The sequence below is a fragment of the Girardinichthys multiradiatus genome, chromosome 4, assembly GCF_021462225.1.
Source record: "Girardinichthys multiradiatus isolate DD_20200921_A chromosome 4, DD_fGirMul_XY1, whole genome shotgun sequence".
NCBI lineage: Eukaryota > Metazoa > Chordata > Actinopteri > Cyprinodontiformes > Goodeidae > Girardinichthys > Girardinichthys multiradiatus.
In genome coordinates this window covers 6627878-6653051 of record NC_061797.1, presented here as the reverse complement: position 1 = coordinate 6653051, position 25174 = coordinate 6627878, and the positions used below count along the sequence as shown (strand labels likewise).

Sequence of the window (25174 nt, the reverse complement as noted above, 5' to 3'; positions counted from 1 at the left end):
ACCATTCTCTATGAACCATGGCGATGGTTGTGTGGGAAAATTCCTGTGATTTGGTTAAATTTTTGGAATGATCCAACCAGACAGTCTGGTACCAACAAATGTCCTACATTCAAAGTCACCTAAATCCCTTTTCTTCTCCATTTTGTTTGTTGGTTTGAACTTCAGCCAGTCGCCAGTACTATTCCTATATTGCATAATCCTTAGTTGCTGCAAACCACACTTTTAGTGTTTTGTTAGTTCACTTAACTTTGCAAGCAATCGTTTCTGCAAAGCTCTAGGTCCCAACACAGCATTTCTTTTGGGTTGAGGTCTACACTTTCACAGGGTCCATTTCCCAGCACTCTTGCAGTGTGTCTCCGCTTTCTGGAGGGTCCTGTGTGGAACCAGTGTGCCAAAATGTGGAGGACACACATGCAAAACACACCTTACCATAATCTGTGACTTATACTTTTATGTTGTGGATGCATGGCAAAAATCCTATTAAAAAAAATGAAGAAAATGGTTTAGTCTGTGGTTTAGTCAGAAAGTATTGAAAAGATTCCATGCTGTGTAAGTGAAACATTTTTTTAATCTTCCAGTTTTATTACAATTTCATAAGATGTACTGTTTTGGGACCTAATGGTAAAAAGTGCAAGTTTTCGCATTAAACTCGCATTGCTCCAAAAATAATAATGCATCAAAATCAAAATTGTTATAAATGTGTGACATAATCAAGGCTATATCACCCACATCCAAAATATTCCACTTTGATGTTTATTTTAGGAAATTATTACATATTTTGTGTTTTTTGCCTTAAACAAGTCTATGTTTTTTCCACAAAAAGGGCATAGAAACATGATTTTTTTTGTAAATTGCCTTGAAATTACATTTGTTGTGAATCAGCACTACAGTATATAAATAACCGGAATTAAATGGAATTAGGTGCTGACTGAAGCTGGTATCATCCATAACAGTGAAACAAGTCCTGTGGACTGATATGGACTAAAAGGTCACTTAGAGAAGAAAAAGCCAACACTCAAAACGCAACATAAAAGTCTAGATAAGTTAGCAAATCCACTCAAGGACAAAGACCTTAATTTCTGGACAAGAACTGTGGTCTGAATGAACTAACATAGTGGTATTTGGCCATAATTACCATCATTACATTTGTAGAAAAGAAAAGGTGAAAATGAAATCATGTTTAAGCTTTGTTCCACTCTATAATTGTATACCACTTGGTGTTGGTCTTTCACATAAAATTCCAATAAAATATATTTATGTTTGTGCTTGTAATGTGACAATATGTGGAAAAGTTCAAGGTGTATGAATACTTTTACAAGCCACTGTAGATGAGAGAAGTATCATCAGAAAGAGCTTTCTCTGCTTTTTGTAGAGTCACCGGTTATTTACACATTGAATCACAAAAATTTTTTTTGCTATATCTCCATATGATTTAAAATAATGAAAACAGGCTTGGCTAATATTACTGACTACGGTTACATTGTGAAACATTCCAAAGTAGAGGTTAATAAAGGGTAATGTTGGTGTTTAGAAGATTGAAATAAATTTTCAGTCACTAAAAAGAAAGTGGCTTTTGTGGATGCAGGTCAGGACTGAAGTGCTTAGACGGGTTTCCTAGGTAGTTCTGAAAGCTAAAAATGTATGTTTTTGATTTGGTGCCATCTGATGAACTGAAGGTCATCCTTGTTTACATTAAGTTGGTTTTCTCAACATTTAATTTCCCTTTTTAGCATGATCACTGGAAAACAACTTTAAAGGCTGGTTGGCTGGATGACTACAGGAAATAAATTGCATTAAAGAGCTTGGGCAGTAGTGGTGGACAGTAGAGCAGAGAAGGGAGTGAGAAAGTTAAACAAATAAAAAGATGGTCAAAGACAGCGCTGGACCTTGGAGGCTTTGTAAACAGGTAAACACATAATCTTTCTTTTAAGCTCACCAACGCCCTGTCAGAAATCCCAATCAAATTCCTCCATTTCTCTGTTTGCCCTCAAGAGAGGGCTTTGAAAAGCACAGATGCATCTTGTACACCCTGACCCCCAGCTTCCCTGCTCACCTCTCCATGGAGCTCATTCTAGCCACTTCATGCTTTCTCTCTCTCTCTCTCTCTCACTCACACACACACACACACACTTTTGTCTTACTATATGTTGTGAGGATCTTGCATTGACTCTCATTGACTTCCATTGATTTCTAGTCATTTTCAACCCTTTCTATGGTCTAACCCTGACCCTGCCCCTAAACCTAACCATTACCAGTACATACCTAACCCTAAGGCTAACCTTAACTCACCCCTTAGTCCTAAACCTAACCCCTAGCAAAATAGCAAGTAGGGACAATGAAAATGTCCTTACTTTGATGGTGAAATGCAAAAAACGGTCCTCATTCAGTCGCACAAACAGGAACAAACAGACACAGACACAGCTCTGCAGATAAAAGCAGCAGAAAGTGGAGACACATAAAGACCGAGACTCTACCACCATAAACCAGAGAGTAACACAGTTCATATTTGCTGTTTATTTGCTTCACGTGTTATTATAGTCTGTATTTCTCCCCTTCATGTGGGCCTAAGCTCTAATGCACAGGATATTGATTCCAGCAGAGCAGAGCAGTCATCTTCAGAGCAGCTCAAGATCAGATTTCTTTCTGTTTTTTCTACGCTTTGCTTCACATTTCATGTTGACTTTTTGTTCTGGGAGAAATAAATATTTAACAGTCAATGTACAATCTAATGCCTATTTGTTTAGATGGCACTAATCTATATGAAGTTGGGCTCCAACTTGTCATTTTTAATTTGTCATTTATGTTGGTTTTTGAAATGTTTTAAAAACATTTTTGTTTTAGCAGAAGAGCTTCGTATTTGGTATTTTCAACATTTTGAATAGGAAGAAATAAGTGTTGAAGAGAGCATAGAAGTCTCCCCTGTTCACTGTTGTTGCCTTCATTGACTGCAGTTTGTGATGCTGCTGATGTCTGCCAGGTCTTGTCATGAACACAAGAAATTAGTTCATCTGAATGAGCAGCATGCACGCCGACCCAGCTGGTATTTGCATGCAACAAAGCCACCAGAGCTCCAACGCCACTGCAGTAGCTAAATGATCAATATTCACATGATATTGATAACAGATCTCATGCAGTTATTTCTAGCAGCAGGCCTGGCCAAGAGGAGTGATTAATGCAGCTGGAGTAAGGTGTGGTCTGGTCAAGTTCCTCAGCTAAGATAAGGCCAAAGCTCACAGAAACATTTAATGCTACTTATAAACACGCACATTTAAAAGTTATTCGTGACTGCTCAGCCGCCTTATTGTTACTGTATAACCCATAGTGCTTAGCGTGAATTATGTGTGAAATGTGGACCAGCATTCTCTCACGGAGAAAATACAGGAAGAAAATACAAGGTTTTGTCCATTCAAAGAAGACATTTAACTAAACCGCGAGACCATTACTTGAAAATAGAGCTCGCTACATATGATTGACCATAAAAACAAACCTCTTCAGTGCATCTTACCTGATGATGTTCCAACAGTCAATCCTACAACAACACTAGGCGGAATAAGAGGGATAATTTTCAGGTTTGGTGTTGTTGAGGACATTGCTGCTCCTATGTGGACTCAAATGCTGCCTCTGCAAGACACGTTTCTTCCCTGTCTGCATTGTGTTCTGCATGAGTTCTACATTTTCCCACCCCATACCTCCCCGTTTAATAATTGATATTACTCATTTCTGAGCCAAGTCGATGCTTTAGATTGGATTCATTAATGAGCTTAATTAGCGCATAAACTTCAATTAATTATGTTACATAAATATATTGTAGCTTCTGGTTGTAGAGACAGTTTGTTCAGCAGGGTGCAGATGTACTGTGCATAGCTCACTGCTACATTCTTAATCTTTGTCATCGAGGTCAAGTTTTATTTTTGCAAAAGTGGGAATTAAGGACATAAATCTACCCTCTCCTGCATGTCTTGTTCATGTTAACAAATTAAATCTGAGACTAGCTTATAGAACACAGTGCTGCAAATAGGGGCGACTTCAGATAATTTTTAAGGGGGGGGACAGATGGGGGCCACTAACAATCTCCTGGTGGGAAAGCTGAAAGCCAACAGAATTTTATTTTGTTTTATTAAGGAACGTTGCTGTTGCAGACCTTAAAATTTGGATTTTATAAAACATACTGACCCTCAAGTTTTGTTTAAAGCTCCTTATATAAGTTTATATTTTTAAGTACCTAAATATTGGCACATTTGGTATGTTTGAATAGGTTTCCTGATCTGTCGCAAAATTTTGTGTTCATGATTTTAACTTACTGTTAATTTCCAAATTTTTTTATTTATTGGGCCAGAGTTAGTAACAGTCATAAAAATGTGGGCACTATGAAGGACAAAATTATAAAGTATATTATTATAACTTTATAAATAAAGGTTGCTCAGACTGAATTGGTTCTAGGCTTCTAGTATGGGGCCCATGTTACCGGTACCGGATCTAGATGAATCTGGGCTAGCAGAAAGTGCCATACAGGCTGAAGAGCACTGTTCAGCTAATACTCTGTGAATCAGAGAGGAGACAGCGATGAGCGTGTTGCCCAGGCCAGAGCCGGTTTATGCTGAGCTGCGCATGCCCAGAGCTAGAGATTACATCCTCCCAGGCAGATCCACAGTGGCACGAGAGTGCCCTCTACTGGACTTGATTGCATCTACACAATATAACCAAAAATAGGGTGATAATATTTCAACAAAGTTTTCCATGTAGCCATTTCTCAACTCTCTACACCCACTTGGGTTGCCTAAATAAAATCCATTTCAGCCTAGTTAAGCAGCCCATCTGGTCTTAACTTGCACTTAAATGGGGAACACACCCGTATTGGTCCCAGGTTTTACACATAGTAAAATTGGGCTTTAGGAGTGACACAACCACAACCTTGCAATGATATACGAGTACTGAAAATGGGTGGAAAGATTGAGTTTTACCCATAGCGGTCCCACATTAAGCCAGTTTAGTCAAATGAAATGAGGTCAACATGTAACCTGCAGACTGTCACACTTGTAATATTTGGAAATGTCGGGTGGGCAGCCTGCCCACACTGTTCTAAAGAGGGAGCACCTAGTAAAAAAAAATGCCACAGTAGCCATTAATTTCTCCTAGCCTTCCATATTAAAATTTTTTGCTGACTAGGAAGAAGAGGGTGTACGTGTCAGAGTTCATCATGTTCACAGTGGATATTTGTTCTCACTGTTTGTTCTCATTTGTTCTCACTGTATTGAAGTCTGATATATCCACGGCTAGAAACCTTCATGCTGCTGGAGTAGCTCCTTCCCAACACGGTGTAAATTTATTCCTCTGTCTTTAGGAAGCTCTGTGAGTCGGCGGACTGAACCTGTGAGCTTGTTCTTGCTGGTTTGCTGCCTCTGCGGCATCAGTGCAGCCAAATGCAGCAGTGAGCCCCACGTCTACTGCCAGATCAACAGTCGGTCCTTCTGTGTCTTTATCTCCTCTCCCTGTGGGTTCACTGGCCATTAAAAGTCACGCAGGCACTCTAAAAATGAACAGTGAACTTCATGAAACAATTTGCTCTTTAAATCTGCCAGACACTGAAGTTGTGGCGAGGGCGACAAGTTGACAGTAAATGAGTATTGATCTTTGCTCCATTGCAGTTCAGCTAGTTTCTGGCTGAGCGAATTTTCTCTTACACAGTTGTCAGGGGGATGCCTGTTTAATGGGATGTTATCAATTCAGCGAGAAGTTTGAGTACCTTCACTTTGGTGCTGCTGGGCTTAAGGTGTGATGTGGGAAAAGGAGGAAAAAAAGGTTCAAAGAGAGAGAAAAGATGAGAATGTGTTTAAATCTGTTTTAGAGTTGTTTAAGATCACACATTTTCATGGTGATATCTCAGATTAATGGGATTTGAACAGTCTGGGTATTTATAATGCTGCCTGTTGAAATCAGTTGTGGCATGGGATTGGCGCTTCTCTCTAATGTGATTAAATGCTTCTCTCCAATAGAGAGGTTTTGCAAAAAACAGATTTGAAGATACAGTAGAGTATGACTCAGAATGTAATTCAGTTGCTTAATGATATTTGGGTGTAAATTATTAAACATTATCTCAGCATTGCACTCAGACCTCTGCAGAAGTATAGTGAGAAAAACGCAGGTGATCTGTGAAGAATGAAACAGTTTGTTATAAAGGAGGTTAATAGTATTACAAAGGCTAGTGAGCTTTGAGGCTAATTCTGAGGCAAGAGGTACAAGACTAAACACAGAATTTGTTGGACATTTGAAAAGGTCACTATGAGAAAAACATGCAGATTGGTTAAACTAGGGCTTGTGTGGAAGCTACCCACTCTGCATTTTTACTTCAACATTTATTTCTGGAATTGAAAGAAAAACATTTCAAAGTCACAGATCCTCTTTTACATTTTTTTTTAATTAGTTGTGTCAGGGCACCAATTACCAATTTTTTCCACTGCCTTGTGTAGCTGGCCTCTAATACCATATACAGCCTGCTGTCCCTGTAATCTGAAGCTTGTTCTACACCTACAAAAACTGTCAGTCACACAAGTTTTACTCTGGAGACATCAGCAGGCAGAAAGGACTGAAGATTGAAACTGTTGTCTTCCATATTTAGGTTCATAGGGTGATGAGCCTAATTACTGGTCGGTGGAGCCGGTTATGTCTGGCATGCAGGTGCCACAGAGCTTGGCACATACTGGATGAACAAATCTAAGCTCTGACCAGCTGCATCATTCATGGAAAACTGAATCATTACATGGGCTAGAAACAACAAAACCTGTAATTGTGGAAAAAAACTAAAGGTGCCTTCCACTGCAGGAACCAGGACTAAATCCAATTATCTGGGAAGAAATGTAACCCTAAAACAGCCCTGGTGGGTAGGTAAGACTTACCTACCCACCAGGGCTGTTTACCTTAAAGTAAATGTGGAGTTTTATAGTGGGCACATGCTAGGCATTTCTTACTGGTTTAATTTACCTTATTTTATAGAAGCACATCTCCTAGTTTCTTCAGATCATATTTTCTATTAACTTTAAATTACACAGCTGATGTTCTGTAATTGTGTTTGCAAAGACAGCATTTAAACCCAGCCAGTCATGCTGAATATCACAGTGTTTTACAGATTCTGCATTCAAATACACTGATAAAATCAGCCAAACTTGATGGAAATATTTAATTAAAGGAAGCGCAGACTTACGCTTTCACTGTCTTCATGGGGACGGAGAGAGAGAGAGTAATGAGCTCATTAAAGCCTTTTTAAGACATTATAACCAAGGAAATCTGAATATTGTACAGCATTTATACAGATTAAGGCGATCATAACTGTTCTGGATTGTTGATCCTTCACAGATTTTAAGGATCTATCCCACTACCTTCAATTAGCAAAGATCTGTTTTATAAATTACAAACTTCTTCTGAGATAAAACTGATTTTAATTCAGTTTCAGACCATAACCGTGGTGAAATCGTCTTAAATGATCTCCAGCTGATTATAATACCAGTTGGAGCCCTTCTTTATCCCTTCTCTCACAGTCGGGATAGGTTCAATTAACTTAAAATCCATTCTACCTACAACTTCCAATGCAAATTGGACGGGCAGTACATGTTTCTAAACCATAACCACTAAGAAACAGTCTGAGATTAATGCTGTTTTGGTCTAACTTCTTCACAATTTTTCATCACATTCTGGACTCCACTTTTACAGTGGGCCAAGACCCGCAGCCCTTCTGGACCTGCTTTCAACCAGTTTCTGTGAGCCGCGCACAGCCTGACCCTGGGGTGGCTGTGGTGGTTTGCTGGGCGAAAACATGGATATGTGTCCATGTTTTCCACGAAATAATTTTTCTTACTGTATAAAGTTGTTGTTTTTTTTTTAAATGGCTTCAAAATGTCCTTGAAACTATTACCAGACTGACTGGTTCTTTGCTAACAACTTTACACCTTGGCATTGTGTTTGCACTCAACCAAATGCTCCAGAGCAGCAAACTGTCAAAACATCAACGGATGAGTACTTAATCAAACAAATGACATTGCCTAATATTAGCTACTTACTCATTTAAATCTATGTATCAATGTGTTAATTGTGTTGGACATTGTTGAAACTTTCTTGTTCTATGCATTTCCTGGCCTAGCTGGTTGGTTTGGACTAAAAAGGGAACTTTATAGAGAAAATACACCACTATAGGAACACTTTGCAACCTCCATGAAAACCATGAGAGTATTTTTGTAAGGATGGATGGATATTGTTGTCCACATACTCTAATTCAATTCAATTCAGTTTTATTTATATAGCGCCAATTCACAGCACATGTCGTCTCAAGGCACTTCACAACAGTCAGGTTCATACATTCCAATTAATCCTAACCATTGAACAGTGCACTCGGAGTTAGCTTTTTATTCAAATTGGATAAAAAGTTTTTCTATCTAAGGAAGCCCAGCAGATTGCATCCAGTCAGTGACTTGCAGCATTCACTCCTCCTGGATGAGCATGTAGAGACAGTGGACAGTCACTGGCGTTGACTTTGCAGCAATCCCTCATACTGAGCATGCATGTAGCGACAGTGGAGAGGAAAAACTCCCTTTTAACAGGAAGAAACCTCCAGCAGAACCAGGCTCAGTGTGAGCGGCCATCTGCCACGACCGATTGGGGGTTTGAGAGAACAGAGCAGAGACACAAAAAGAACAAAGAAGCACTGATCCAGGAGTACTTTCTATGGGAAGCAAAAGTAAATGTTAATGGATGTAGCTCCTTTAGTCGTTTCACCTAGAAAGAAAGAACAGATAAACTCTGAGCCAGTTTTCAAGGTTAGAGTCTGAAACTGAGCACATAGAATTTGTTACAGTTAAGCTCAGTCAATCGCCATGTCTAGGAGAGAGAAAGGGTTAAACACTGAAAGACAGAGCTATGTGGATCATCGGTAGAGGGTGAGCATTAAGTTGTTGCCAGCAGAAACTCGGATGATGCCCCTCTCCAGAAAGGTGTCACAGGTAGACACAGAGCCAGGCCAGGTGTAGCTTCTAGGAAGAGAAAAGAGAGAGAACAAAGTTAAAAGCTGAAATAACAGCAAACAATGCAAAATTGGAGAGTAGTGTGAGAATGTAGCGAAGAGGGTGAAAGTGGTCGTTATGTCCTCCTGCAGCCTAAGCCTATAGCAGCATAACTACACAGATAGTTTCAGTTCAGATTATTTAGTTAAACGGCGCTTATTTACAACAATGTCGTCACAAGGAACCCCACAAAGGGTCCCACTGATGGTCATTGTTATACTAAAAACCACAAGGATTGGGATACCTCTCTCTGTCAGACTGATCACAACCATCGGAAAAAAGAGAAGGGGTCATACAGGTAGCAGAAATGGAGGGTGTGTTTGCATCTCAACCATAACTGAGCCGGTTTAGGCTAAACCTGACTCCCCCTTACTCCAACCAACAGGGAGGGAGGAAGGTTCCCTTCTTGATAACCTAAGCCACTCTAACTATAAGCTTTATCAAAAAGGAAAGTTTTAAGCCTAGCCTTAAAAGTAGACAGGGTGTCTGCCTCACGGACTAAAACTGGGAGCTGGTTCCACAGGAGAGGAGCCTGATAACTAAAGGATCTGCCTCCCATTCTACTTCTAGAGACTCTGGGAACCACCAGTAAACCTGCAGTCTGAGAACGAAGTGCTCTGTTAGGAACATATGGAACAATCAGATCTCTGATGTATGATGGAGCTAGATCATTAAGGGCTTTATGTGTGAGGAGGAGAATTTTAAATTATATTCTAAATTTAACAGGGAGCCAATGAAGGGAAGCTAAAATAGGAGAAATATGATCTCTCTTTTTAATTTTCATCAGAACTCTTGCTGCAGCATTTTGAATCAGCTGAAGGCTTTTAACTGCATTTTGTGAACATCCTGATAGTAACGAATTACAATATTCCAGCCTTGAAGTAACAAATGCATGGACTAGTTTTTCAGCGTCACTCCTGGACAGGATATTTCTAATTTTGGCAATGTTCCTGAGGTGAAAGAAGGAAATCCTAGAAACCTGTTTAATATGGGATTTAAATGACATGTCCTGGTCAAAAATAACACCAAGATTTTTTACTTTATTACCGGAGGTCAATTTAATGCCATCCAGGTTAAGTGATTGACTAAGCAGTTTCTTTTTTAAAGACTCCGGTCCAAAGACGACAACTTCTGTTTTGTCTGAATTTAGAAGCAAAACATTTAAAGTCATCCAAGTTTGTATATCTTCAAGACATGCTTGTAGTCTATCTAACTGGTTTGGGCTCATCAGGATTTATGGATAAGTAAAGCTGAGTATCATCAGCGTAACAGTGAAAATTTATTCCAAGCAGCCTGATAATTTGACCTATTGGAAGCATATATATAGTAAAGAGAATTGGCCCAAGTACTGAACCCTGTGGTACTCCACAATTAACCCTGGGGTTTAAAGATGATTTATCATTTACATGAACAAACTGGAATCGATCAGACAGATAAGATTTAAACCAGCCTAGCGATGTTCCCCTGATCCCTACAGCTAATTCCAGCCTTTCTAAGAGAATATTGTGATCGACTGTATCAAATGCAGCACTGAGATCTAACAGAACCAGAACAGACACAAGTCCATTATCTGAGGCCATAAGAATATAATTAGTGACTTTCAGCAGAGTTGTTTCAGTGCTATGATGAGCTCTGAAGCCTGACTGAAACTCTTCAAACAGGTCATTACTGTGTAAATGCTCACACATTTGATTAGCAACTATTTTCTCAAGAATTGTAGATAAGAATGGAAGATTGGATATCGGTCTGTAATTTTTCAAGTCATCTTGATCAAGTGAAGGTTTCTTAAGTAAAGGTTTAATTACAGCTACCTTAAAAGCCTGTGGTACATATCCATTTACTAAAGATAGATTAATCATATCTAAAATGGGGCTGGTAATCAGAGGGAACACTTCCTTAAATAATTTGGTTGGGATTGGGTCTGACATATAAGTTGAAGGTTTAGATGAAGCTAATATTTCTGATAACTCAGGAAGCTCCACAGGATCAAAACAGTCCAAACAAAAATCAGGTTCTACAGTTATTTCCAATGTTGTCTCACTTGCTGAGGATGAAGTAATCATCTTCGGGAATATGTCAAAGATTTTCTTTTTAATAGAATAAATTTTATTTAAGAAGAATCCCATGAAGTCATGGCTGCTAAGAGCTAAGGGAACGGATGGCTCAACAGAGCTATGACTCTGTGTACTCTACTGCCCTTAAGTTTAGCGATGGATGCAGTAAATTCAGTGAATTAAATGAAAGTGTGTCATCTCTTTTAATGAGTAAAATTTAAAGGTTCTAAAAGCATTTTTTTTTTCTGCCTGAAGTAGGTTGCTGCCTATGAAAAAGTCTTAGAAAATTATTTAAAGAACCAAACAACAAAGATTGTTGTAGCATGTGAACACGGAGAAGTATTTAGCTCCTGAAAGATTGACTTTCCCTCATTAGGTGGATGGACAAAAGTATCTGCAAATTTTCCTCCAAATGAGCACTTACTTTGTTTTGTTGCAAAGCTGTGTTATTCTTTTGGGATTAAGTTCTAATCACTTGCAAGATTTCCTGCAAATTATGGTATAACTGGTCTCTTGGGGATTCGTTTCTCATTCATGCCAAATTTACCAGTGCTAGTTGCAATTTTAAGTCTATGATGTGAAAAGTGTGAATGACTATTTTATCAGTAGAAAAATGTTCACTTCCAGGTAACCATGGAATATTTTACTAAATTTAAGCAATGAAATATTTCCTTATTTTGACTTCTAAAACATCTTGACCAATTAAATCCCAAAACTCTTCCTGTTTTAGGTCTCATTATCACCAAATCATGCTTAAGGCCAGTTCCATCAAAAAGCCCCTGTCTTTGGGGACATACCTTAATTGCCTGAAGGATTTGGAAAATTTAATTAGAATTTGTAATGTATTACACATTTGCTGAGCCTTAACTGCTGTCTGTCTTAACTGCAGTGCTGCTGCTGGGCATTTTCCTCTACACCCGCTGGCGTACCTACAAAGGTCTCAAAGAGGGCGTGTACCACGTCTCGGCACATCACGATGGCTGGGAGGACATTCGAGAGAACGTGCTTAACTATGACGAGGAAGGAGGAGGGGAGGAGGACCAGGTACAACCCTCAGATAAACACACACTCACAAAGGAACTGAGGAATAAATGCTTAAAGGGCTGCAGTCACAAATAGATTCCAAGCATGACTTTTTGCTTGTATGAAGAGGAAATGCTTCTAGCAGTAAAACTCTAATTTTAAAGACTGTCATGACATGTATTTTTAAATTCTTGGCAGTGGTTGCAAGATACCAGCCTTACAGTGGATTAAGTCAATTCAATTTGGACTGAAATACTGCAGTGTGCGAGGTAGTGTTTTAATTAGGCCCACGCAAAATCCTTATCTCCCCTCTCCACCAGCCAGTGTCACCCACATGCACACAGCAGTACTTGGGGCTTTCATAATATCAAAGCTTTAATCGTAGAAAAATATGTGATCACTACATTGCCTTACAGTACACACATACTAGACCCATGTACCAATTAGTCATAACATTATGACCATTTGCCTAATAGTGATGGTTCCCATTTTGCTGCCAAAAAAGCCTTGACCTGTTGAGTTGTAATGTGGGACCTACATGTATCTTTTTTGTCCTGCATATTCCACACATACTCAATTAGATTGATCTGGGTAATTTGGGGGCCAAGTCAAGTAAATTGACAAACTTTGATAAATACTGGCCACTACAGATCACTACACCCCACAAGAGCTGCAGTTTTGGAGATGCTCTAATCCAGGTATCTAGGCATCACAATTCTGTCCATTTCAAACCCCCTAAAAATCACTTTTTACTTCTAATGCATCAACTCTGAGGAAGTAATGTTCGCTTGTTGTCTAATAATTCCCCTCGACTAACACATGCCATGATAAAGAGTTATTCACTTACCTAATCTGTCTGTGGTCATAATGTTATGCCTGATCGCAGTATATACACTATTATGATCATAAAACATCCTGTAATTCTTGTGTCTACTGCTACTGGTTTACTAGTGTTGCACAAAATTTGAACCATCTCTTTTTTTTCTTTGTTCCAAGAGGCAGACCATTTATTAGTAGAAAGTGGTTCTGTTCAGTAGTTTTTCTTATCAAAGCTCTTTCAAGATTCTTCTTTGAATTTTGGCTGGTTTTTACTCATTTTCTGTCCAGTCCTTGTTCCTGACCACATCTGTGCATTGTGTGCTTAAAAAGACAAGGAACATAGCCTAAAATATATTAATATCTACACAGAATGAGCAATAAAAGTCAAAAGCAGTGAAAGTCAAGTATTTTAAGGAGTAAGTTAGCAAATGTCCACCTGGAACAGGAACTGATAAATGCATCATCCTTGAGGTGATCCTCTCACTATATTTCATGTTTTCAGCAGTAAGCTACTATGCAATAGCCTTGCTGGAACTACGATCTTACTTTAAAAGGGACATATCAAGCTTTCAAATCCTTCCTTTTCATATTTAAATCGTTCAGATGTGGTCTGTATAAAGTGGAACTGCAATGCTTTGGTTTGAATTTGTTGTTATTTTAGCTCCTCAGGCGTTCATTCAAATTTTGTAGACATTCAGAGACTCCCAATAAACAAAAAATGTGTTTAAGAGCTAAAAAAGTGGATTTTGCATGATATTGTCCAAATGTTTCGTTAGTGTTTTTCCTGCATTCAGTAAAAAATAGAACAAATTGTATAATAGTGGTGGGCTGCTGGTACCAAAGAGCCTAAAGATCCAGTTTAATGTTTGTTCTTTAAAAGCAGTCTGTTAGCTTTGAATACAACCCTGATTCATCTAAAATGGTTTAACTGGACAGAAAATAAATGAAAACACAGCCAAAGTCTTAATAATAATAAACCTTATTTATTATCCATTACAGTTTTTTGCTTTATTTATTAATGACTTGTTTTAAAATATATTTATTTATGTGTATGTTTTAATATTTTGTCTGCTTTATTTTTCCTTTGTATTATTTGTACTCTATTTGTTAATGCTATATATTTCTGCCTGTGCTTTGTACATTTCTGTATACATTTCTGCCTCATTTTGCAAATGAGCAGGGAATGTGTCTTCAGGCGTCAACTTCTGCCTATTGGCTGGTTAACTTTAGCATGCATAGCTTGAATTTGCATGGCTTTTCCCCACCGAAAAGCATTTAGCAAGGGCGAACTCGGCAGGCAGACATTCTGTGTCTGACTTCTTAATCATATAATACAATACATACAAAAAAATAAGGAAATTCAAAATGTAGTGTGAAATAAGGTGAAATTTGCTATTTTTGTGTTATTACTGCCAAATGATTCATTAGTGGTGGTGCATATGGGGTAGAATGTTTTGATATGTCCAAAAAATCTGTGGTTTATCTGGGGATCAAAGTGTGAATGTTTCAGTGGTAAATGTGTAGGAAGGCGAAATGGTTGCTTGATTTTTTTTTTTTCCAGTGCTATTTAAATGTCATGAGTGTGCTTCACCATTTTGAAAAAAGATAAGCTTTATATAAAATAATATATTGACTGTACATAACTTCCCAACAGAACCCCACATAAAAAAAATCCCTTTGATTGTTTTTTAGATTTTGGAAAAGTTTTGAATAAAATTGTTATGGTTAATGTTGCACTTGTGGTCTTGATATAATTTTGCATATGGCCAGGCACGTTTTCTTTATTTGTACATTCACCGATCCAGAATGGGGGACAGTGCTTGAACCACTCACTGGAACTGATACCTTTAGAGAAACTGCTCTTTTTAAAGTTGTGGCTTGCTAGGTTCTGCTTATCCAGTATATCAGTGGTCATTCAACAGCCAAAACATAGAGCTGGGACTTGCATGGAAACACAGAACTGGCTTTATTTGCAAACAGTTTTGCTATAATTATGTTTAATGCAATCTTTATCTTTATTTACAGTTCCCTTACAAAAAGGTTCACTAGCTGTGTCCTTCGTCCAGTATGTGGGCTCCAGCTACTGTTGAATTCTCTGTGGTCTCTCTTTTTTAATCTCTCTGGAGAAAAGAAAAATGACAAAAAAAAGACTACCTGCCACTTTCCACATAATCAGCTTTACAAAAACACCCACTCCTCCTCCATGCATGGGCATCTTTTCATCCTCCACTTCGCACTTTTTTTATTTCTGTCTTTTTTACAGTTCTCGCGGAATCATATTAGTCCTGAAGTGACTTGCAGGTTACTGTATGACAGAGTGACAGCAGCTCAGCCTCAGTCCTATGTTCTTTCTGAATCACCTCGGCTCATATTTCTATCTCCAGGGTTAGAACACTCATAGAAAATCTTAAACCTTTCAGAGGAAATAAATGAAGATGGATCAGAAACTTAAAGTGATGGAATGTTCACAGTAAACATAATGAGGGGAGCTGATTGTTTCCCAGCTCTCCTTTCCTTTTTCTGCTTCTTCTCCGTCACACTTTTTTTCCTGCCTCATCTCTCTTCTATAAACATTCAGTTCATCCCTGCGTCGTGCGTTTTTATTTTGCTCTCATCTCCTCATGTTTGTGCTAACTGCATCCTGTCACGTTTGTGTTTCCAGAACGCCTACGACATGGCAGAGCTGCAGAAGTCTCTCCAGCCCAGCCCAGCCCAGTCGGTCCAGTACTGCCGCTCCAGGGCCCTGCACCACCCACCCCCTCCCCATCATCACCATCATCACCTCCTCCACCAGGCTCCACCCACCCAACCATCTGCCCAGCCTTTGGATCCCCTCAGCCGGACATGCAGCTCCACAACCCTGCCACCTTCCGCCACCTCCACAGCCACCACCACCAGCCTTCGTAGAGACGTCCCCCCCACCAGACCTCCTGCACAGGGCCAGACACGTCCTTCCCAGTTGGCGCGACGCTCCCTCTCCTTCTCCAGCCAGGACCTGGCTCGCTACCTGTGTGAGATCATCCGTGACGCCGACCAGCACCCGGAAACAGGGCCCTTCGACTCCCTCCAGGTGTTCTCCACCGAAGGAGGGGGGTCACCTGCTGGCTCTCTCAGCTCCTTCAGTTCAGCAGGGCTGGACGGAGGGAGCACAGGGGAGGGAGGTGGAGAGGCGAGGAGGGAGGAGACTCTGGGGGACTGGGGGCCTCGCTTTGAGAAACTGAGAGCTCTGTATGAGCGAGCTGAGGCTAGTGACCTCTGAGCTCAGATACTGAAAGTGATGGGACGCCGATACCAGGCCGCCTTAAAAAAATCAATTAGATGGTTAGCAGTGAGGATACAGAGAGTGAGTGAATGACAGAGTCTCCCTTTGGTCCATCAAAGCGGTGGCCTAACAGACAAATATTGCTGTGCACTGAGTGTTGCACTGCCTCGGACCTGGGAGGACTGTTTTACAGGAACAGACATTTTCAACAGGTGAGATTAAAGGCTTGTGAACATCTCAGGCTGAGTTCCTGAACATGATGAAGTTCACTGTCAACAGAATTATTGAATCAGACTGTGAAATTCAGAACTCAAGTCCTTTTAGGCAGTTTTTAGTTCAAATCAGCACCAGTGAAAATGTATTTTGTATCATGTTGCTGCTGAATGAGACCTGTGTAAATAAGAGACATGCATTGTACACTGCAATGACACACCATCAGTTATTGGGCTCATACAGAGCTGGCAAGAAATCTTTTTGAGTGTGTTCTTTTTAATATGATGTTCTGCTGCCTGGCTCTGCACAGTTTTTGAAGTTTCTAAGAGACTAATTGTATGAGGGCAAGAAATAGACTATGAGACCAGGAATGTTTTTCCACTGGAACTCATTTTCCCGGAACCTTCTCATTTAACCTGGCCTTTGCTTGCATGCATTTTCACCATGGGGCCCAAACAGTGCCTTTCACGTATATTACATCTGCAGTTTAACTGAGCTGGAACTCCACCTACTGCAGGAGTTTTGACCAATGTCTTACTCAGTCAAAGAGTGTAAGAGAGAGTCTCCTGTAATAAAAATAAATAGATCAGATTTTCAGCTTTAAAACAGTAACCAATGATTCTGTCACAGCGATTACACTCTATAACTTACAGGAAGTAGCCAAAAAGTACACAGTAAGGTGTATCTATAGAAAACTGTAAACTTGTTGACACAAAGGAGACTAGAGAGCTCTAGTTTCAATTACGACCTGGTGACCTACAGCCATAACGTGACTATTTCATGAGTGTTAACACTCAGTTACTTCAAAGTCAACAACATTTTGTAACAGTCACAGATTTTTAATAATTAAAACATGAAAGATGTTTGCTAAAGGAGCATTCATCACACACACACACAAAATCCATCTCCTTACTTAAATTTAATAACAACTTTTGGGGTTTGTGGGTGTTTTTATCTGTGCCTCGTAGTTAAAACACTTTAAAACTGTTGAATTGTACTTTGACCAATGAAGTTACAGGGCTTCAGAAAAGTGTTAGCCCTCTAACAGAGTTTTTGCTTTTTTCCCCACTGTTAAATGTTTTAAATCATCAAACAAATGTTATTATCAGACAAAAATACAGAAAGACCTTTCTAAAAGATAATTTCATTCTAGAAAAGCTACCCAAACCAACCTGACCCTATATGAAAATAATTAATCAAATAGTTAATCACATTTTTTCTTCATTTTCACAAGCCAAACTAAGTCCTGCTGTCTGGCAGACTTGTAAAACACAAGAAATTACCTAAATAGAACCTGTCTGAAAACATGAAGTAGGCAAAAAATCTCAAAAAGCCACACATTATGCATGTTCCGAAGAAATTTAGGAATAGATGAGAAACAAGGTCATTGACATCTATCGGACTGGAAAGGGTTACAAAGCCATTTCTAAAGGTTTGGGACTCCAGGAAACCCCAGTGGAACCATTATCCACAAATGGATAAAAGATGCACCTGATGTGAACCTTCCGAGGAGTAGCCGGTCTAGCATAATTACTCTTAGTTACTGGATGACTCATCCAGGCGGTCTCAGTAGAACACAGAACCACATCTAAAGCACGTTAGACCTCACTAAGCAGCAATTAAGATCAGCAGTCATGATACAAGAGGAAAGATTCGGCGCAAAATTGCCCCCATTTCCAAGGTGAAAACCACTGCTGACAAAAAATACCCAACAGTCTCATATTTCACAAAAACACATCGATGATTCCTAAGACCTGTGGAATGACAAGCAAAAAATGAAACATTTTAGAAGAATTTCGTGACATCTGGCATAAAACAAACACATTTCAGAAAAAGAACACCATACTGACAGTGAAATATGGTGGTGGTAGTGTGATGGTCTGGAGCTACTTTGCTGCTTAAGGACTATTTATGCTTTGAAAAAAAATATTCCAATCTAGCCGAATTAAAACAATTGTGCACAAAGGAGTGAACCAAAATTCATCCACAGGGATTTAAGAGACTAATTGCTAGTTGTTAGACACGCATAGTCATTAGTTTATATTTGGGGTACAATTACTTTTTCACATAATAAATGAAATCATTATTTAAAAACTGTATTTTGTATTTACCCAGGTTAAACTTTGACTTTGTTTGAGGATCTGAAACCTTTAAGGGTGACAAAATAGAAACAACAGAAGAAATCTGTTAGGGTGGTGGTTACTGTTCAAAGCACAGTACTACGTCTTTCTCACCTACGGTTGTAAGCAGACATTGATGATTTATAAAACATGCAGTCAAAGTTCTGAGAAAATTGGAGCTATTGACAAGTTTACACTGAGATGACTGAACTATAATGCTGAAAAAATTCAAGCAATTTAAAATGCTCACACCCCCCTCCATGAAACTCTATCCAGTAGTCCCTGGTAAGTGAAAAAGTACTAGCTCCTTATCCGGGGTCACCTTCTGCTAATCTGTTTTCACCCTGGGAGATGCAAACAGAAGGAGCTAAAGAATGGCCTCTAAAAACTACCCTGGTTCCTGGAAAAGGTTCCTGCAGGTAAAACAGTCTTGAAGTAAGTGCTCTGACCATTGCTGGGTGCCAGTTGTTGGACTATTTTTGCTCATTAGCTCAGTTAAGTACTTTGGTATTGGTGAAGTGTTTTAAGGTTCAACACTGTAGGTTGTAAGACATCAAACCTTCTCTGCTTAGTACTGCACCCGCGTCTTCATTTGCGCTCTGCTGCTCATTGTAGCTCACCCAAGGGGGGCTGCTGGGGCCGCACAGAAATACAAACAGAGCTCTAACAAAGAGGTGCGAGTGGATGTGTGGACCACAGGCTGGAGGGAGGAAACGCTCACTCCGCTGCTCCGCTCGCCCCCCCAGTTCACAGGCATACCAAATATGGCAGCTGCGGCAGAATACAAACTACGCAGAGCAGCTTTCCAAAGTGACAGCTCGAGAAATTCAAATAAATGAAGGAGGGGATTGGAGAAGATTTAAATGGATTATTCATATGTACACCATAGCTGGAACATCTGTGCTTTAAAATCATACTGAACTGTCAGCACAGTCTTCCCCATGTCACAAGGGAGGACAGATCTTTTTTTTCTTTTTTAAACTCTACACAATCCGCTTCCTGCAGCTTTTCACCCAGCGAGAACCACTTATCTGAAAAGAACAAAGAGGCAAAGAGAAGAAATAAAGCAGCAAAGAGGAAGTAGAGTGTGGGAAGGCCCAGCTCCTCTCACCTTTGATATAAGAGATGATTGTATGGTGGAGGGTTGAATCACAGAGGCAGAGAGTGGTTGGCTCTGTGATGAGAGGTAGGAAGTGTGGATGGAAATGTTAACTGGAAGTAACAGTTAGTTATAGCAAACAGACGTCTCTCCTAAAAGGCTCCAGCCTGGCATCTTCTGTGGCCAGCAGGAAGTAGAATGTTCTGGGCCTGCTTGTCACACTTTGGTTGGCTCAAATGGTTACATTTTCCATCCTTGAACTAATTGTAACAAAAAGTATTGTATCAAATTTAGCTTGAATCTGTTTATTTTATAGCAATTACACAAAAACACACAATACATAACACTTGTTTAGAGTCATAAAGGTTACATGACCTTATGAAAAAAGACAACTGACAGTTTTGGATAAATATCTACTAAAGGAAATTTGTTGTCATTTTTAAAGACCAGCCATTTTATTTCTATTTTTAGGTTTAAAAATTAAGAAAAACATAAAACTTTTGCAAAAACATGATGGATACATTTTCTTCTATGGGACGTTGATATTTGAGGAAAATATGTATAAAAGAAACAGCACCTAGTTTCCAACCTAACAAGAAAATTAGATTACTATAGCTACCTGCACTGTCATTCTAGTGTGAAAGAATTTAATGCAATTATTTATCAAATTAAACAATAAAACTGTTAAAACCTGCATTTGGTATTATATCTGCATTTAAAGCATTAATTGGTTCTTTAAAGTAGTTTTATAAAGTAATTGCGGAAGGTCCAAAGAGCCCCTTGCGGCTCCGTAGACGCATGTTGCTGATCCCTGGTATTGACTCAATAGATTCAATGACATAAAGACCAATATCAAACTAAAACTAAAGCAAGATAAGTTTATGATGTCAAGAAGTCAGAAGTTATCTATACAAGGAGGCCCGGGGATCTTTCCTCTGGAGAAAGCATGCAGCAGTACTAGAATGCAAAGTGCATCAGGACATTGACTTTGCAGCAATTCTTTATACTGGACAAATATGTGGGGACAGTGGAAAGAAATCGATTCCTTTTTACAAAGAAACTGCCAGAACCGGACTCAGGTGAGCAGCTATCTGACACTATAAGTTGGGGGTTTGAAGAGACAGAAAGCAAAGACAGAAGAAACTATATACTCGTCCAAGAGAATTTTCTACAGGTAACAAAATTAGCAGCACTCAACACTCTGTGCCAAGCAAGTGTTGGTTGTGTTTGGTGTTGGTTTTCTCTCTACTTGTCTATTGACTTTCATTTAAAAAGTGACAAAATAAATGTTTTTTAGGTTTTCAGAGAGACATTAATAATTTGAGAAATTGATACCACCCAATGGGCTTTGTATTTATAACATGAATTTAAACCAGTGCTAAAATGATTAATTATCTTAAATTATTGTACAATTGTTGCTCAGGAGAAACAATTTGGCTTTAATAACATTGAAGCAGATATGTATCCTCAGAACTGCTGAGAAGCTCATGGGAGTTTGGTTGTTTGGTCCACTTGTGTTTTGTGGGTCTTAAGAAGACTTAAACAGTATTCGCCATGGCATTTTGTCAGGCATGGTTTGGGATCCTGTTTTTGGCGTTCATGGATGGGATCTCCAGATGTGGGTGTTAGGAATCTGGTTTGGGAACCTTAGGGTCTCATCTTTACCTTTTGCAAATTCTGTTGGTTTCTCTAAGCTTGCACTAGAGTAATTTACAACCAACTGAGATGAGAGTCAGCTCCTCTAACTGTGAGGCCATTGTTCTCAACCAGATGAAGGTGCGCTCCTCACTCCAGTTGGGGGTTTGTGTCTGACTAAAAAAAGGAGGACTTCAAGTAGAGGTACAGAGGGTCTTGTTTACAAGTAATAGTAGGATGGATGGGAAAATGATGGACAGATTGAGGCTTTTTCTGCATGAATGCAGGTGCTGCTCTGGTCTGATGTGCTGAAGAAAGAGCTGAGCCAAAAAGCTAAGCCTGTCTGTCTATTAGTAAAACCTTCACTTATGTGATATGATCATGACCGAAAGAATGATATCGCGAATACAGTCAGCTGAAATGAGCTCCTTCCAAAGGGTGGCTGGACTCAGCCTTAAGAGTTCCAACATTTAGAAGAAACTCAGAGTAGAGACGCTGCCCCCTGTAGTGAAACGAGTCAGTTGAGATGGTTTTCCAGGCCTTACCCAATGAAAGGGCAGACCGAGAACTCGTTGGAGGGACTATATATCTGTTTTGGTCTGGGAACCCCTTGGGATCCCCCAGAATGAACTTTAGTGTTACAGGAAAGAGGGACACGTGGGTTTCCCTTCTGGATCTGTTAGCCCCACGACCTGATCTCAGATTAGTGGAGGACAACAATTGGATGGATTATAGGAACTGTGAAATGTGAAATGAAGGAATTTTCCGTACTTTAAACCAATGTTGATGCATATTTAACACATACAGAGTCATTTTGGAAGCACTTTGATGCCATCTGGTGGCGGGGCTATGCCCAAATATGGCTAATTTGGCAAGTTTGTAATAAAGATGTTAAGTGTCTGATTAAATACCTTTAACTTGCTGGTGAGAAAGTGATTGAAATCAATGCTTTTATCTTCATCTCCTTGAAAAGGTGTCTTATTTTTAAATGGCTGACACATGAAAATTGCAAGATACATCCGAACCTCAAAATTTTGTTGGTTCCACAAAATGACCACTGCTAAATAGAGCGACTGTTAGGTCAAAGTGTGACAGCAACAGAATTTTTCCGGTCCCTAAAATGTGGCAGTAACAAGCAATGTAACAATCAGTCCTGGTCTACCCTACCAGCATCACGGTCATCACAGAGTTTTCTTTCCTTTTTCCATCCTGGCAGAGCAAGGAAGTTAAAGAGGATGCCCTCATGAGAACAGGTCAGGCTGGCTAACCTAAGGGACGTTAAGGGGCTGCTGTCAAGCTGGACAAACCAAAGCATTGCATGAACTTTCACATAGGGGTCAAATCCCAGAGAACATCTTTTCAGAGATATGCTATTTTCTGCTGTTGGTTTTATTTTGTGTTTGATTTCCTATCAGACTGTGAGGATCTGGGGATATCTGTGTTGTATTCTTACTCACTGGAGCTGAGCCTGAGCCTCAGACGTGAAGGACTAAGACGCCTTATTTTTCATGTCTCCCACTTTGACCGTGAAGAGCAGCGATTAACTCCCCGACGTGTGTACCATGAAACAGTTTCCTAGATGTTATGTTCTGGGTGCAGACTTGTGAGCAAATGTAATATTTTTACCTCAATTGTAAATAGAGAGAGAGATTATCGCTTTTTGTCGAGAAAAGCACCATATGCTAACGATGTGAAGAGTCAAAAGAAAAAGAATAAAACTGAACATATTTTCTATCAATATGATGGTGATGAGCTTTTAACAGTTGTATAAGTGTTTTGTATTTGCTTTGATTTCCTTTTCTCAATAAATCCATTTATTTGCACCAGAGGCTGAGTGTAAAAAAGCAGCTGAATAACCTGCTGATTCCCCACACACACATACACTGCCAGAGTAAAGTTTACAAATATTCCTCATCTGCACGGATGTTATATTCATTTTGACGTCTGGAAATTATTTGAATTGTTCTTTTTTACAGTGTGGGATGATTGTAAAATATACTCCAATGACTTTTAAAAACTAGAACTGGGTGCACAAGTTTGAATTCATGGTGGATTTTCTGAAATCCACACTGGGCCAAAATTATACATACAGCATCAAATACGTACACACACCTCCATTAATATTTGGATTGTTGCCCCTGAGCAATAAACCATAAAACTTCTCGTTGCCACTAGCAAGCTTCTGGCTAGATTCTGACTAGATGTTTGACTACTCTTATCAGAAATTGTAGAGTTAATTTGACTGTTCACATCTTAAACATCAGTGGGTCAAATGTGTCCCATGATTTAAGCCAGCCAAAAACATTTATTCAATATTGTTTTTTCACATCAAACCTAGTTTGTATAATTCAAATTATAATTTTTTTTTGCCTCATAGACCTTTACATCTTATAAAAATATCCTTGTTTGAGTCTAACAAACAAATATCAGAGCAAGTGTTTTTTAATTTGACATCTATAGCAACATATGTAGCATTAGAGGTCAAATCTGACCCATATCAATTTGATTAGCTGCTGCTCCTTTGCAATAAAAGGACCGGGTTGAGGTGGTTCCGGCATCTGATCAGGATCCTTCCTGGACACCTACCTTTGGAGACTTTGCAGGCAAGTCCAAAAGGGAGGGGTAGACCCAGAACTCACTGGAGGACTACATACAGTGTGGAAACCAAGTATTTGATACACTGCAGATTTTACAGGTTTTTGCACTTGCAAAGCATGTAGAAGTCTTTCATTTTTATCAGATACTCTTCAACTGTGATGGAATCTAAAACAAAAATTCAGAAAATCTCATTGTGTGGGTTTTAAGTAATTAATTAGCATTTTATTGCATGGCATCAGTATTTGATCACCTAACAACCAACAAGAATCCCGGCTCTCACAGGCCTGTTAGTTCTTCTTTAAGAAGCCCTCCTGTTCTCCACTCATTTCCTGTATTAACTGCACCTGTTTGAACTTGTTATCTGTATAAAACACACCTGTCCACACAATCAATCAAACAAACTCCAACCTCTTTAAATAGACCTGCTCAAGACTGGGATGGGCTGCAGGAAAATAGCCAAGCAGCTTGGTTAGAAGGCAACAACTGTTGGCGCAATTATAAGAAAATGGAAGAAGTTCAAGATAACGGTCAATCTCCCTCGGTCTGGGGTTCCATGCAAGATCTGACCTTGTGGGGCATCAATGATCATGAGGAAGGTGAGGGATCAGCCCAGAACTACATGGCAGGACCTGGTCAATGACCTGAAGAGAGCTGGGACCACAGTCTCAAAGAAAACCATTAGTAACACACTATGGATTAAAATCCTGCAGCGCTCAAGGCAGCGCATGTCCAGGCCCATCTGAAGTTTGCCAATGACCATCTGGATGGTCCAGAGGAGGAAAGGGAGAAGGTCATGTGGTCTGATGAGACAAAAAAGCTTTTTGATCTAAACTCCACCTGCTGTATTTGGAGGAAGAAGAATGAGGAGTACAACCCCAAGAACAACATCCCTACCATGAAGCACGGAGGTGGAAACATCATTCTTTGGGGATGCTTTTCTGCAAAGGGGACAGGACGACTGCACCGTATTGAGCAGAGGATGGATGGGGCCATGTATCAGGAGATCTTAGCCAACAACCTCCTTCCCTCAGTAAGGGCGTAGAAGATGGGTCATGGCTGGGTCTTCCAGCATGACAACGACCCGAAGCACACAGCCAGGACAACTAAGGAGTGGCTCCATAAGAAGCATCTCAAGGTCCTGGAGTGGTCTAGCCAGTCTCCAGATCTGAACCCAATTGAAAATCTTTGGAGGGAGCTCAAAGTCCGTATTGCTCAGCGACAGCCTGAAACCTGAGGGATCTGGAGAAGATCTTTACGGAGGAGTGGTCCAAAATCCCTGCTGCTGTGATAGTGTAAATCTCGTC

General features: G+C 39.7%; 1 protein-coding gene across 1 annotated transcript in view; it reads left to right on the top strand.

The window, feature by feature from the left end:
• LOC124867304 (neural-cadherin-like) overlaps positions 1–23100 on the top strand; it is a 260114-nt gene extending 237014 nt beyond the window's left edge. The window contains exons 24-25 of the mRNA XM_047363684.1: positions 11991–12145; positions 15606–23100. Coding sequence (XP_047219640.1) covers positions 11991–12145; positions 15606–16202 — 752 coding nt within the window. The 3' untranslated portion in view covers positions 16203–23100. The remainder of the gene's footprint in view (positions 1–11990; positions 12146–15605) is intronic.
• The last annotated feature ends 2074 nt before the right edge of the window (positions 23101–25174 follow it).